This window comes from Heptranchias perlo, chromosome 8, assembly GCF_035084215.1.
Source record: "Heptranchias perlo isolate sHepPer1 chromosome 8, sHepPer1.hap1, whole genome shotgun sequence".
In the NCBI taxonomy this organism is placed as follows: Eukaryota; Metazoa; Chordata; class Chondrichthyes; order Hexanchiformes; family Hexanchidae; genus Heptranchias; species Heptranchias perlo.
The window spans coordinates 48,009,053-48,025,659 of NC_090332.1; the positions used below are offsets into that span (position 1 = coordinate 48,009,053).

At 42.0% G+C, this 16,607-nt stretch overlaps 1 protein-coding gene across 2 annotated transcripts in view; it reads right to left on the bottom strand.

The window, feature by feature from the left end:
- Positions 1-16,607, bottom strand: part of sft2d1 (SFT2 domain containing 1) — a 103,202-nt gene that overhangs the window by 41,933 nt on the left and 44,662 nt on the right. For both annotated transcript variants that reach the window (XM_067989091.1, XM_067989090.1), the window contains 2 exons: positions 9,606-9,688; positions 1,720-1,801 (listed from right to left, as the gene is read on the bottom strand). In XM_067989091.1, the coding sequence (XP_067845192.1) occupies positions 1,720-1,801; positions 9,606-9,688 (165 nt within the window). The remainder of the gene's footprint in view (positions 1-1,719; positions 1,802-9,605; positions 9,689-16,607) is intronic.

Consider the following 16,607-nt stretch of genomic DNA (forward strand, 5'->3'; position numbering starts at 1 on the left):
GTTCTTGTTCTTCAGTGGAATATATTTCTCCTGAACTCTACTGATCACCTTTTTAAATATTTCCCACTGTTGTTCTATTTTTTTGTCTGTCAAAATGTTTTTCAGTTTACGTTCCTAAGCTTCATTCTCATCCCTTCAAAATTAGCTTTTTTCCAATCTATTACTTTGATCTTTGAGAAAGACATAAGTAAGACAATCATTATTTTAAACCGTATGATGTTGTGATCGCTATTGCCTAGACGTTTCCCCACGTTTACTTCTCTTATCTGCTCTGGTTCATTTCCCATTACTAGATCCAGCAGCGATTCCTCTCTTGTTGGGCTTTTCATGTACTGGGTAAGAAAGGAGCCCTGAACATACTATAAAAACTCCATTCCATTTTCCCCATTCCCTTCCACTTCTTGCCAGTTTATTTGGGGGTAGTTGAAGCTTCCCATGATTATTATTCTATGTCTTTTACTTATTGCATAGATTTGCTTAAATATTTCTTCCTCCTCTTCCCTTCCACTATTAGATAATCTGTAGAATACCCCATTACCGTGATCAATCCCTTCTTATCCTTTATTTCAATCCATATGAATTCTATTTCTATCTTAATGTTAGTTATGTTCCTTTTTTCTACTGCCATTATGTTATTGAGTACAGCTACCCCACCCCACCTTCTTCCTTCCCTATCCTTTCTAAATACGTTACAACTTGCAATATTTAGCTGCCAGTCTTGATCTTTATGTAGCCATGTATCAATTATCACTGCTATATTTGGCTCCTTGCTATGAATTATTGCCTCCAGTTTTGTTTCGGATGCTGTGCACATTGCAGTTCAGGCAATTTAATTTGTTTTTATTAATTGTGCCATTCACTTTATTTTTAACAGTCATTTTATACATGTTCTATAACTGTATCTGCCCCTGACTGTTTGTTACCCTTATTCCTTATCTTGGTCTGACTTTTATTCTCATCTCCTATTTCTTTTATCTTCAGGCTTACGTTATTTTCGCCAGAACTCTCTGAAAGTTTAATCTTTCAGATGGGTATTTCTCTTTATTTCCAATTTCAAATCCACAAATTAAAAAAAATCCATCTAAAAATATAACATGCCATCAAGACAAAACTTTGTTTATGATTGAGGCCCACCTTTACCAAATGTAGAATATTACAGGATTGCATTATGATAGCTTTGTGCGTAAAGGGTGCAGACAAACTTTTGCAATTTGAAAAAAAAAATTCCAGTCACATCAATGAAATCACTTTCAAAACCCCAGTGGCAGGAAGAGAGCTGATACGGAGATCCAACTTTTCAGCAAGCTCCGGCCATTTACTTCATAATAACTATAGTTTGAAACAGGGAAGTAAAGGTGCAACATCATCAAAGCCACAAAATGGGTTATGTATTTGTAAAAATTACAGTAGTGTTTTTTTTAATGGGGGGCTGGCGAGAGAGGGAGAGGAAATAAAAGAGTGCTAACAATATAATAGTCTCGCACAATTACAATTTAGATCTTTGAGAACTTCAGAAAGACTTACACTTTTTAAATTATTCAAAATAATTACTGGAAAAATGGCAACAGACTTGTCCCCATTCCATTTTCAATATCCCTATGAGAAGCATTCTCTTAAGGTAGGATACCCTGTATATATTTGCTCAGCTTATTGAAATAATACATGTCAAATTTATGTACTGGTAAAAAGAAGAGTTTTATGTCATAAAATTCTAATTACCAACATAACAATGGTAGCAGCCAAGCGGTTTGGGTCAACCATCTTCTTCAGTTGCTTCATTGGTCCCATGAGAAAACAGGTGCTGGAATTATGAGACAGAAAAAACAGATTAAGTTTCCAGAAATTAAGTTTTGCAGATAAGGCAAGAACAAATAAGACTGTTTTATGAGAGAGGGGAAGAAAAAGAAACCCTCAACTGCCAGCTAATAGTTATCAAATCATGAATAATAATCGAGTTTGGAGGTAACAAGCGTACGAATAAGGTTTTCAGCAGCAGACAAGCTGAAGTAGGGGCGGAAATGGACGATGTTACGGAGGTCTTTGTGATGGAGGATATGGGGTTGGGAGCTCAGCTCTGGGTCAAATGGGGTGCCGAAGTTGCTAACAGTCTGGTTCAGCCTCAGACAGTTGTGAGGGAGGGGGATGGAATCGGTAACGAGGGAACAGAGTTTGCGGCAGGGGCCGAAGACAATGGCTTTGGTCTTCCCAATGTTTATTTGGAGAAAACTTCGGCTCATCCAGGACTGAATGTCAGACAAAGAGGCTGACAATACGGAGGCAGTGGAGAGGTCAAGAGAGGTGCTGGGGAGGTGGAGCTGGATGTCGTCAGCGTACACGTGGAACCTGACGTCATGTCTTCGGATGATGTGGCCGAGGGGCAGCATGTGGATGAGAACTAGGAGGTGGCAAGGATAGATCCTTGGGACATGCCAGAGATAATGGTGCAGGAAGAGAAGCTATTGTAGGAGATTGTCTGGCTACGACTTGATAGGTGACACAGCTGGATAATGGAGGAGAGACTTTGGAGGAATATGGTGTGGTCAATTGTGTCAAAGATGCAGAGAGATTGAGAAAGATGAAGAGTGATAGTGCACTATGGTCACAGTCACAGAAAATGCCATTTGTGACTTCGGTTAGGGCTATGGCAGGGTCGGAAACTTGATTGGAGAGTTTCAAACATGGAGTTGTGGGAAAGATGGACACAGATTTGGGAGGCAACAACACGTTCAACGACTTTTACATGCAATATGTAAACCTCAAATGCCCACGGAGCCTGGTTGTCTCTAGCAGTTATTTATCCTTTGATGTAAAGTTGTATTTTCTTTCCCACATTTTAACCAGACTGGTTATCGTAGACAGTGGGGCTCTGGTTCACCATTTTATACTTGGAAGGATCAACCTCCATTTTAAATTCATGTTATTTAAACTATACAAACCCATACAGAAATTCCTATTTTTCTTATTTTTGGCAACAGCAATGAGATACTTTCCAGCTCCAAAATAGTAAAATTAAAAGCAATAGACATATAGTTGATATAAAACTTTCCTGGCTATCTGTGCAAAATCAGCCACATGTTTTAATAACTAGAATAGGCTTCTTCGAGTTCAGTTCTCTGCAGTACAAAGGTGGAAAGTAGAATTTGTTTCAATTGCTGAAGAAAACAAATTGCTTAACATTTTCACAATGCAGATTATTTTTGGTTAATGTACAGTAATTTGCAGCAACACTAAATATGTGAGTCGTTTTCTATGACCTCCATGCCTCAGTGCCAGTGTTTAATGTGTCTCCTGCTTCCATGAACGTAGGAGTAATTGTTCTGTAACTTAATTGGCACTCAGACTGAGGAAAGCAAGTGTGCCAAACTCTAAAATAGACTGAATTTTTGTACGCAGTTGATATTTAGATAGGGTGATTAATTTGCTTTTTGTTCTGCATAGGTATTTTATACGTCATACTGATTCATTCAATCCTCTCTGTATTGCTGTGCTATTCATATTGAATGATGCATAATATTTTTGCATGCTGCATTAAATGCTAAAAATATTGCCATCAGAATGCACAAAGCAATAGTTCAGAAATCCTCATTTTCCTATGTACCTTGCTATAAAGATCAATTTGGCTGGCTTTCAATATATTATAGTGACAGTATGTTGCAGTTTTTTTGTGCCTTAATTACAAAATTAGTGGCTTTAAAAAAAATTGAATCACATGCAAAACACAATAAAATCAGATACTTCGGTAATGTTACCAAGTCACTTTAGAAAGTGACACATATTACTTACTGTCCTTAGAAAGAAGGAAAGTGATGGCCACTGCCAGCTTGCATACCTGCCTTTAGTCTGCAACTGAAGCTTCTTTTTAGATTATATCATCCAAGAAATTAAGTCTTTTTCTAAGTTCTAGGCCCTTAAATAATTCACAAGGACATATTTTAATCCATTTCCTCTTTCCTTCCAAAACCCTCAACAACTTTCCAAAAATTCTCACTCTGCCCCAAAATGAATGACCATTCCTTACCATGTAACACATTCTGCTGTTATGAAAAGATTAAAACAGGAAGAAGCAGCTCCCCTCTAAATAATATAGCGTTTCTTTTTCGTTCTATACATCCCTATATTAGGTACAATGAACATGTTTCCCAATTGCTTTTTCTCTATGCACATTTGACAATCCTCACACATTTTCATGTAAGGACTATTAGAAGAAAAAACTGCAAATGTCATGAACAGGTGCAGAAAATAATCAAGAAGGCAAATGGAATGTTGGCCTTTATATCTAGAGGACTAGAGTACAAGGGGGCAGAAGTTATGCTGCAGCTATACAAAACCCTGGTTAGACCGCACCTGGAGTACTGTGAGCAGTTCTGGGCACCGCACCTTCGGCAAGACATATTGGCCTTGGAGGGAGTGCAGCGTAGGTTTACTAGAATGATACCCGGACTTCAAGGGTTAAGTTACGAGGAGAGATTACACAAATTGGGGTTGTATTCTCTAGAGTTTCGAAGGTTAAGGGGTGATCTGATCGAAGTTTATAAGATATTAAGGGGAACAGATAGGGTGGATAGAGAGAAACTATTTCCGCTGGTTGGGGATTTTAAGGAGTAGGGGGCACAGTCTAAAAATTAGAGCCAGACCTTTTAGGAGCGAGATTAGAAAACATTTCCACACACAAAGGGTGGTAGAAGTTTGGAACTCTCTTCCGCAAACGGCAATTGATACTAGCTCAATTGCTAAATTTAAATGTGAGATAGATAGCTTTTTGGCAACCAAAGGTATTAAGGCATATGGGCCAAAGGCAGGTATATGGAGTTAGATCACAGATCAGCCATGATCTTATCAAATGGCGGAGCAGGCACGAGGGGCTGAATGGCCTACTCCTGTTCCTATGTTCCTAAATGCTGGAAATCTGAAATAAGGCACTGAATATTTACAGCAGCTCAGTCAGCATTTGAAAAAGAGAGACAAGCTAACGTTTCAGGCGTAGACCTTCCGTCAGAGAAAAGTGTGTGCGCGATGTCTTTACCCTCCATTTGGCAAATGCCAGATTGACAAGATGCGAGAGGTGTTAAGTACACCAAAGATATTTTACTAGAAGCCTCTAAAGTCTTGTCCACCTTCTTCATACCTCACCCTGTGTTCCATTGAAAAGCTTATCCTTTTCCTGCAGGGATAGTGAGGGGGGGGGGGGGGGGGGGAGAAGAGAAAGGGTGCCTATTAAGTTGACTTTTTTGTGTAAAAGAAGTCTCAGTGTGCACATGAACAAAGTGAGAAGCATGAGTAGTTGCTGCTTCGAGTCTTTGCATTGTGCAGCTGCATGAAGTTATTGACAGGTGCCAGTGAAAGAAAGTAGGTGGTCAAGTAGGAGAAAGTCAGCAGAAAGAATGATGATGGGCAGAGAGCGAGTCACAAGGCTGTGAAGTGAACAATTCAGATGGCAGAACAAAAGGCAGGGTTGGCAGTGAAAGCAAAGGCACAGAAGAACAGAGGTGCCCCTCTCTTGCCAATATAAATGACAAGGCAAATAGTGATAAACTGGTCACTGGTCTCCTAAGACAACTTCTCTAGGTACTACTTGTCTGGCCTTTATTTTGCAGTTGCAAAAGAAGTTTGGTCAGTATAAAGATGTGTGCACTTCCTTCAGATTTCCAACATCCTCAAAACACACCTGCTGCCACAACTGTTCCAGCATTCTGGAACCACTTCCTCTGAACTTGCGTTACCTGCTCATTCTGGTGTATTAAATTTGAACTAAAAATAAAATTACTGCACATTTCACCCCCACATACGAGATTTTTTTTCCTTTATCACTCATTTAACTGTTAAAAGTTTACCATGCTGGGAGCAGAAACAGTGGGCAATTCAAGTTTTGGGCAGGAAAAACTGAGAAAGGATAAACTGGTTACAGGAGGGCTGCAGCAGTTGTGGCTAAATCATGATTGTTTCTGTTTTTAGAAAGAACTTGCATTTATATAGCGCCTTTCACAACCTCAGGACATTCCAAAGCACCTTACAGCACTTTTGAAGTGTAGTCACTGTTTTAATGTAGGAAAGGCAGTAGCCAATATGCGCACAGCAAGGTCCCACAAACAACAATGAGATAAATAATCAGATAACCAGAGAAGCAGACGCAGTTGAAACAGCTCCCTCGGCAACCACACCAGGAACTCTATGGATGCATCAAGCTGGTAATGGTTTGTAGCTTGTTTGTGTCAATGATCAAGCTCCATCGCTAAAATAGCTAAGTCACCTGGTCCGGATGGGATGCATCCTAGGTTGCTGAGGGAAGTAAGGGGGGAAATTGCGGAGGTACTGGCCACAATCTTCCAGACATCCGGTGGTGCCAGAGGACTGGAGAATTGCAAATGTTACACCCTTGTTCAAAAAATGGTATAAAGATAAACCCAGCAACTTTAGGCCAGTCAGTTTAACCTTGGTGGTGGGGAAACTTTTGGAAACGATAATCCGGGACAGAATTAACAGTCACTTGGACGAGTGCGGATTGATTAGGGAAAGCCAGCACGGATTTGTTAAAGGCAAATCGTGTTTAACCAACTTGATAGAGTTTTTTGATGAGGTAACAGAGAGGGTAGATGAGGGCAATGAAGTTTATGTGGTGTATATGGATTTTCAAAAAGCGCTTGATAAAGTACCATATGCTTGCTGTTAGGATGGCGGCCCATGGAATAAAGGGGACAATGGCAACATGGATACAGAATTGGCTAAATTACAGGAAACAGAGAGTAGTGGTGAGTGGTTGTTTTTCGGACTGGAGGGAGGTGTGCAGTGGTGTTCCCCAGGGGTCGGTGCTAGGACCACTGCTTTTCTTGATTTATATTAATGACTTGGACTTGGGAATACAGGGCACAATTTCAAAATTTGCAGATACACTAAACTTGGAAGGGTAGTGAACAGTGAGGAAGATAACGATAGACTTCAAGAGGATATAGACACTCTGATGGCATCGGCGGACACGTGGCAGATGACGTTTAATGCGGAAAAATGCGAGGTGATGTATTTCAGTAGGAAAAATGAGGGGATGCAATATAAACTAGAGGGCACAATTCTAAAAGGGGTGGAGGAACAGAGGGATCTGGGCATGTATGTGCATAAATCGTTGAAGATGGCAGGGGAGAAAGCGGTTAAAAAAGCATACGGGGTCCTGGGCTTTATAAATAGAGGCACAGAGTACAAAAGCAAGGAAGTCATGATGAACCTTTATAAAACACGGGTTCGGCCACAACTGGAGTATTGTGTCCAGTTCTGGGCACCGCACTTTGGGAAGGATGTGAAGGCCTTAGAGGGTGCAGAGGAGATTACTAGAATGATTCCAGGGACGAGGGACTTTAGTTACGTGGATAATCTGGAGAGGCTGGAATTGTTCTACTTGTTCTCATGAAGGGTCTAGACAGAGTGGATATAGAGAAACTGCTCCCATTGGCGGAAGGGTCAAGAACCAGAGGGCTTAGATTTAAGGTGATTGGCAAAAGAACCAAAGGTGATATGAGGAAAAACTTTTTTTTACACTGCGAGTGGTTAGGATCTGGAATGCACTGCCCGAGGGAGTGGTGGAGGCAGATTCAATCTTGGCCTTCAAAGGGAACTGGATAAGTACTTGAAACGAAAAAATGTGCAGGGCTACGGGGACAGGGCAGGGCAGTGAGACTAGCTGGATTACTCATGCATAGAGCCAGTGCGGACTCGATGGGCCTCCTTCCGTGCTGTAACTTTCTATGACTCTATGATTGCCATCTAACGTCAGAGAGCTAGAACTACTGTTGAAAATACTATTTGTACAATTTGCCAAAAGCACGCTGTCACTTAATCAGTATTTAGCCAGTAGAGGGATCTAATGGGCTGAGGGAGACGAGCTAATTTTGATCTACTTATATTTTAGTGTTGTAAAAATAAATAACTATAGAATGAAACTACCAAAATAAGTTTTGCCTTGTAGAATAGCATCATTATTCTCACCCTGCTCAAAATTTGGTTAAAATTTTTGGACTATTTTGAGATATGAATTTGCTGATGACACCAAACTATGTGGCCTTGTGCCGATAATAAAAGGGAGATGAACAGCATGCACTGTACCAATTAATTAGAAGGGCTAAGGAATGATAGATAGATTTTACTGATAAATGTAAGGTAATGCACAGTGGCATAAGCAGCACAAAACACATGCATGCGATAAAGAGGTGTCAAAAGCAGAAAAGGAAAAAGAAAAGGATTTGGGTGTGGTGAGTGATCAATCACCAAATGTTTCCCATCGATGTAAAGTACTTATCAACAAACCCAATCATGTACTAGGTAGATCTGGAGGGCATTGGACCGAGTCTGGAAAATTATTTTCATTTGTCTTGTAAAGATCTTGGATGAAGCCACATGCATAATAGTGCATATATGATTTGAGAGCGTTTACAAAAAAGCAAGGAGGATTCTGTGACTTATGTCTCTATTAGAAGAGTTTAACTTGTTTTGCTGAAGAAAAGATTAAGGAAGGACAGAAACCTGGTCTTTAACATGCTGAGACACTGAGGTGATGCAGAAGTAAACAAGATATTTGATTTGTACTGAGAGCACAAAAGGAGAGTTAATAAGACTCAAAATTAATGAGCCTCAAGCAAAATTAAAGAATTTTAAAAATACAACACACAGAAGCGGACATATGGGACAGACCTCAGGCTGAAAAAATGACTAAGTACTGATTGTGAACAAGAATGAAGTTTATAGATTGAGATACTCGAGAATTCCATAACACTTCATAATTAGTGCGTTACAGAGAGAGGAGACGGCTGAGCCTCTGGAAAATGTCTAGATAGCAGCAAGCCAGGACTGAATGGTGGAGATGTGAGTATAGATGAATATCTGGAGTTTTGCTTGCTATTCTTTAGGGATCAGGAAATACTTATGCAGAACAGTCTCAATTTTTCTTGGATAATTAAAAGGGTCAAGTGGATACATTGTACATAGTTTGCAGGAACAATATGCTTGATGGCTGCTTCTCATTTCATGCTTTATATACTGCAAAATTGCGCCAGTAACACTGAATTTAAAATCCTAACAGGATTGTATATTGAGGGGTTAACACAGTAGGCCTCACAATAGGTCTACTGAAAGGGTAAAATACAGTCAGTCACATCAGTCAGATAATCCTTTACTGAATTTATTGTTCTAAGAAAGCTGCTGTACTTTTCTAATGGTGCCAATCTATTGAAAGTATTTCCATAATACCACAAACACTGTAGCTGTGATGCACAGCACTCACCATAATTTACTACTGCTATATTTAGCACAAAACACTAACAATATTTCAGTAGAACATAGAAGGCAAGAAATAATTGCATTTGTGATAAAAGCTACTTTGATGATTTAAAAGGCACTAAAATTCTGGTCAATGGTGGCGTTGACATATTGTCAAAGTAACTTTTTTGTCAGATCAGTTGGCAAAAAAAATTAGGAGGCTGAAAAACAATAGAGATTGGTGAAAATTTGAAGCATTAAGGAAAAGCAGATCCCTTAAGTCTAAAACAAAAATAAGCTGAACATGCAAGAGCAAATGTATCCATTACAACCAACAATTTGTTGCTGTTAAACTAGTAAACACTTACCTGGCAAGAGCAGCAATGTTTCCTGTCGTGTAAAAAATTGCAAATAATGATATTCCTTTAGGAAGCCAGAGCAAAGCTGTTCCCTGAAACAGTAACACACAATACAAAGAGTAAATGCTACCATTTTATCATTGATCATTCAAGCTGCAGTTATGCTGACCCTTGCAGTGTATGTAAACTTCACCTACAATAAAGTCACTTCAATGACTTTTACTACCTTTTGAGAGAAACTGAAAAAATAGTGACCTTCAGTTTGGTCGTCTTCATTCTTTGCCTGTATTTGATCTTTTACATACCTATGGACTGGCTCATTATCGAAAAAGGGAAACCACCAACACACAATCTTAGAAATTTTATATAGTCTGAAGCCATCATAGAAAGTTACGGCACAGAAGGAGGCCATTCGGCCCATTGTGTCCGTGCCGGCTGAGAAAGAGCTATCCAGCTTAATCCTACTTTCCAGTTCTTGGTCTGTAGCCCTGTAGGTTACGGCACTTCAAGTGTACATCCAAGTATTTTTTATAAATGAGTTGAGGGTTTCTGCCTCTACCACCTTTTCAGGCAGTGAGTTCCACACCCCCACCACCCTCTGGGTGAAAAAATTACTCCTCAGCTCCCCTCTAATCCTTCAACAATTACTTTAAATCTATGCCCTCTGGTCACTGACCCCTCTGCTAAGAGAAATAGGTTCTCCCTATCCACTCTATCTAGTCCCGTCATAATTTTATATATCTCCCCTCAGCCTCCTTTGTTCCAAAGAAAACAACCCCAGCCTATCCAATCTTTTCTCATAGCTAAAATTCTCCAGTCCTGGCAACATCCTCGTAAATCTCCTCTGTATTCTCTCCAGTGCAATCACATCTTTCCTGTAATGTGGTGAGGAGAACTGTACGCAGTACTCAAGCTGTGGCCTAACCAATGTTTTATACAGTTCTAACATAACCTCCCTGCTCTTATATTCTATACCTCAATTAATAAAGGAAAGTATCCTGTATGCCTTTTTAACCACCTTTTCACCTGCTACCTTCAGGGAATCTGTGGACATGCACTCCAAGATCCCTTTGTTCCTCTACACTTCTCAGTACACTCCCTTGCCTTGTTTGCCCTCCCCAAATACATTACCTCACACTTCACTGGATTGAATTCCATTTGCCACTTTTCTGCCCACCTGACCAGTCCATTGATATCTTCCTGCAGTCTACAGCTTTCCTCCTCACATCTGCAAACTTCTTGATCAAACCCCCCACATTCAAGTCCAATTCATTCATATGTACCACAAAAAGCAAGGGACCTAGTACTAAGCCTTGCAGGACCCCACTGGAAACAGCCTTCCAGTCACAAAAATACCTGTCAACCATTACCCTTTGCTTCCTGTCACTGAGCCAATTTTGGATCCAACCAGCCACTTTCCCTTGGATCCCATGGGCTTTTACGTTTTTGACCAGTCTGCCATCTGGGGCCTTGTCAAAAGCCTTGCTAGAATCCACGTAGATTACGTCAAACTCGTTACCCTCATCGAGCCTCCTTGTCACCTCCTCAAAAAATTCAATCAAGTTAGTCAGTCACGACCTTCCCTTAACAAATCCATGCTCACTGTCCTTGATTAACCCGGGCATTTCTAAATGACAATTTATGCTGTCCCTCAGAATTGATTCCAATAATTTGCCCACCACCGAGGTTAGACTGACTGGCCTATAACTACTCGGTCTACCTCTTTCTCCCTTTTTAAACAACGGTACAACGTTAGCAGTCCTCCAATTCTCCTGCACCATGCCAGTAGCCAGGGAGGATTGGAAAATGATGGTCAGAGCCTCCGCTATTTCCTCCCTTGCTTCTCTTAACAGCCTGGGATACATTTCATCCGGGCCTGGCGATTTATCTACTTTCAAAGATGCTAAACCCCTAATACTTCCTCTCTCACAATGTTTATCCCATCTAATATTTCACACTCCTCCTCCTCAACGACAATCTCTTCATCGTCCCCCTCTAATGTGAAGACAGATGCAAAGTATTCATTAAGAACCATACCCACATCTTCTGCCTCCACACATAGGTTATCTTTTTGGTCATTAATAGGCCCTACTCTTTCCTTAGTTATCCTCTTGCTCTTTATATATTTATAAAACACCTATGGGTTTTCCTTAATTTTACTTGCCAGTATTTTTTCATGCCCTCTCTTTGTTTTCCTAATTTCCTTTTTAATTTCATCCCTGCACTTTCTATACTCCTCTAGGCATTCTGCAGTATTGAGCTCTCGGTGTTTGACATAAGCTTCCCTTTTCTGCCTTATCTTACCCTGTATGCTCCTGGTCATCCAGGGGTCTCGAGATTTGGCAGTCCCACCCTTTTTCTTTGTGGGAACATGTTTACTCTGAACCTCTTGAATCTCTCCCACTGCTCTGACACTGATTTACCTTGAAGCAGCTATTTCAAGTCCACTTTTGCTAAATCACTTCTCAGCTTTGTAAGATTGGCCTTTCCCCAATTAAGAACTTTTACTCCAGTTCAATCTTTGTCCTTTTCCATGACTATGCTAAATCTAACTGAATTATGATCACTACCACCAAAATGCTTTCCCATTGATACTCCTTCCACCTGTCCAGCTTCATTCCCTAAAACTGAATCCAGAACTGCCCCCACTCTTGTTGGGCTTGCTACGTACTGGCTAAAAAAAGTTCTTCTGAATGCAATTTAAGAATTCTGCGCCCTCGATACCTTTTGCACTGATTGTATCCCAGTTAATATTAGGGTAGTTGAAATCCCCTACTTTACTGCCCTATTGTTTTGGCACTTCTCAGAAATTTGCCTACATATTTGCTCTATCTCCCTCTGACTGTTTGGGGGTCTACAGTACACTCCCAGAACTGTGACTGCCCCTTTTTTGTTCTTTAGCTCAACCCATATGGCCTCATGAGGAGGAACATTTGCCCCCAATCCTAAAAGGCATCAAAGCCATTCCCCACAGAACAATCCTTAGTTCTTTACAATGGTAGGCTAATTTATACAGTGAGTGAAAAAAAATGAATGTTCCCACACTCCAAATCAGAGTTAAAGACAATCAGAAAGGAGAAAGTGAGAGAGGTTTCAGCACAGTTGTGCAAAAAATAGGGATTGGGCTATGTACAATATGATGTTACAGACTGCTTCAAGAACCAATGCAGCAAAAAGAACATTTTCTTTTTCTTTATGCAACGTCCCAAAACAAGATTTGTGAAATTTGAAGGTGTAGATGTGCACTAGATTTCTTTTGATGTGGACTATTGCAAAGAAGCATACCGACAACTAGATTTCTTTTGTGAACATTAAAAATCATCCAGTGACAGGATTATGTACAGTCTACTCTTAATTCAATGTTGCTTTATTCAATTTTTAGCACTAAATTCTCACTTTGCTGTGTTATTTGTGTTGCTTAATTCAAATTATCGGATAATTCTTAAAATAAAAGCATAAAATATGGCTTTCAATTAGCAGTAGAGTGTAGCTTGCTGTCAAGTTGAAATGAGAATGACACCAAATACTCACATATTACATGATACAAATTAAAACAACTGGGTTGATAGATGAATGAGGAATATGTAATATTTTTAAATGTTACATTATATTCATGACATCAGGATATGCAAATTAAAATTTTAAAGCAGCTTGTAAATTCTTGAAATTCGAATACACTTTGGTAGCAGAGCGGTTTTTACTAGATCAAAATTAAATGCAACACGACAGCCATTTGCCAGGTTAGTATAGTGTATGCATTGCACAACATAGGCAGTAGTACAATAATTTTATATCACTAGTTCTCAAAAATTTTTCAGACTGTGACCACCAAGAAGAAAAATCAATTTCTCTCATCACGTTAGCTACCCAGAGTGGTGTCTGTAAGGTCAAGTAACATTTACCAAAAAGATTGCAGTCCTAGATATTTTTAAGGAACACAGCCCTTATGGTAAGCATTGCTGAGGTCACCACCAATTCTACCCAGCTCGTCACATTTGTGTGTCAGGTAGCCAAGCCACAGCAGTATCCAACTCCTTGCCTGGCACATACATAGGGATAAACAAATTCTCAATCTGGTTTTTAGCAGTGACCCTAGTGCTGTATCAAACCTCCATGTGGTGGAAAACCTTTTTTTAAAAATTCATTCCTGGGATGTGAGCTTCGCTGGTGAGGCCAGCATTTATTGCTCATCCCTAATTGCCCTTGAGAAGGTGGTGGTGAGCCGCCTTCTTGAGCCGCTGCAGTCCGTGTGGTAACGGTTCTCCCACAGTGCTGTTAGGAAGCGAGTTCCAGGATTTTGACCCAGCGACGATGAAGGAACGACGATATATTTCTAAGTCGGGATGGTGTGTGACTTGGAGGAGAACGTGCAGGTGGTGTTGTTCTCATGTGCCTGCTGCCCTTGTCCTTCTAGGTGATAGAGGTTGTGGGTTTGGGAGGTGCTGTTGAAGAAGCCTTGGCGAGTTGCTGCAGTGCATCCTGTGGATGGTACACACTGCAGCCAGAGTGCGCTGGTGGTGAAGGGAGTGATTGTTTAGGGTGCCAATCAAGCGGGCTGCTTTGCCCTGATTGGTGTCGAGCTTCTTGAGTGTTGTTAGAGCTGCACTCATCCAGGCAAGTGAGAGTATTCCATCATACCCCTGACTTGTGCCTTGTAGATGGTGGAAAGGCTTTGGGAGTCAGGAGGTGACTCACTCGCCGCAGAATACCCAGCCTCTGACCTGCTCTTGTAGCCACAGTATTTATATGGCTGGTCCAGTTAAGTTTCTGGTCAATGGTGACCCCCAGGATGTTGATGGTGGGAGATTCGGCAATGGTAATGCCGTTGAATGTCAAGGGGAGGTGGTTAGACTCTCTCTTGTTGGAGACGGTCATTGCCCGGCACGAATGTTACTTGCCACTTATCAGCCCAAGCCTGGATGTTGTCCAGGTCTTGCTGCATGTGGGCACGGACTGCTTCATTATTTGAGGGGTTGCGAATGGAACTGAACACTGTGCAATCATCAGCGAACATCCTCATTTCTGACCTTATGATGGAGGGAAGGTCAGTGATGAAGCAGCTGAAGATGGTTGGGCCTAGGACACTGCCCTGAGGAACTCCTGCAGCAATGCCCTGGGGCTGAGATGATTGGCCTCCAACAACCACTACCATCTTCCTTTGTGCTAGGTATGACTCCAGCCACTGGAGAGTTTTGCCCCTGATTCCCATTGACTTCAATTTTATTAGGGCTCCTTGGTGCCACACTCGGTCAAATGCTGCCTTGATGTCAAGGGCAGTCACTCTCACCTCACCTCTGGAATCAGCTCTTTTGTCCATGTTTGGACCAAGGCTGTAATGAGGTCTGGAGCCGAGAGGTCCTGGCAGAACCCAAACTGAGCATCGGTAAGCAGGTCATTGGTGAGTAAGTGCCGCTTGATAGCGCTGTCGACGACACCTTCCATCACTTTGCTGATGATCGAGAGTAGACTGATGAGGCAGTCATTTTTGTGGACAGGACATACCTGGGCAATTTTCCACATTGTCAGGTAGATGCCAGTGTTGTAGCTGTACTGGAACAGCTTGGCTAGCGGCGCAGCTAGTTCTGGAGCACAAGTCTTCAGCACTACAGCCGGGATGTTGTCGGGGTCCATAGCCTTTGCTGTATCCAGTGCACTCAGCCATTTCTTGATATCACGTGGAGTGAAACAAATTGGCTGAAGACTGGCTTCTGTGATGGTGGGGTTATCGGGAGGCGGCCGAGACGCTCGGCACTTTTGGCTGAAGATGGTTGCAAACGCTTCAGCCGTGTCTTTTGCACTCACGTGCTGGACTCCGCCATCGTTGAGGATGGGGATGTTTACAGAGCCTCCTCCTCCCGTTAGTTGTTTAATTGTCCACCACCATTCACGACTGGATGTGGCAGGACTGAAGAGCCTTGATCTGATCCGTTGATTGTGGAATCGCTTAGCTCTGTCCATAGCATGTTGCTTCCGCTGTTTAGTGTGCATGTGGTCCTGAGTTGTAGCTTCACCAGGTTGGCACCTCATTTTTAGGTATGCCTGGTGCTGCTCCTGGCATGCTTTTCTACACTCCTCATTGAACCAGGGTTGATCTCCTGGCTTGTTAGTAATGGTAGAGTGAGGAATATGCCAGGCCATCTGGTTTTAGATTGTGCTGTAGTATAATTCTGCTGCTGATGGCCCACAGCACCTCATGGATGCCCAGTTTTGAGCTGCTAGATCTGTTTTGAATCTATCCCATTTAGCGCGGTGGTAGTGCCACACAACACGTTGGATGGTGTCCTCAGTGCGAAGACGGGGCTTCATCTCAACAAGGACTGTGCGGTGGTCACTCCTACCAATACTGTCATGGACAGATGCATCTGCGACAGGTAGATTGGTGAGGACGAGGTCAAGTAAGTTTTTCCCTCGTGTTGGTTCGCTCACCACCTGCCGCAGGCCGAGTCTGGCAGCTATGTCCTTCAGGACTCGGCCAATAGTGGTGCTACCGAGCCACTCTTGGTGATGGACATTGAAGTCCCCCACCCAGAGTACATTCTGTGCCCTTGATACCCTCAGTGCTTCCAGTGGTGTTCATCATGGAGGAGGACTGATTCATCAGCTGAGGGAGGGCGGTAGGTGGTAATCAGCAGGAGGTTTCCTTGGCCATGTTTGACCTGATGCCATGAGATTTCATGGGGTCCAGAGTCAATGTAGAGGACTCCCAGGGCCACTCCCTCCTGACTTGATATCACTGTACCGCCACCTCTGGTGGGTCTGTCCTGCCGGTGGGACAGGACATACCCAGGGATGGTGATGGAAGAGTCTGGGACGTTAACTGAAAGGTATGATTCTGTGAGTGTGGCTATGTCAGGCTGTTGCTTGACTAGTCTGTGGGAGAGCTCTCCCAATTTTGGCACAAGTCCCCAGATGTTAGTGAGGAGGACTTTGCAGGGTCGACTGGGCTTGGTTTGCCTTTGTCGTGTCCGGTGCCTAATGGTCCGATGCCGGGTGGTCCGTCCGGTTTTATTC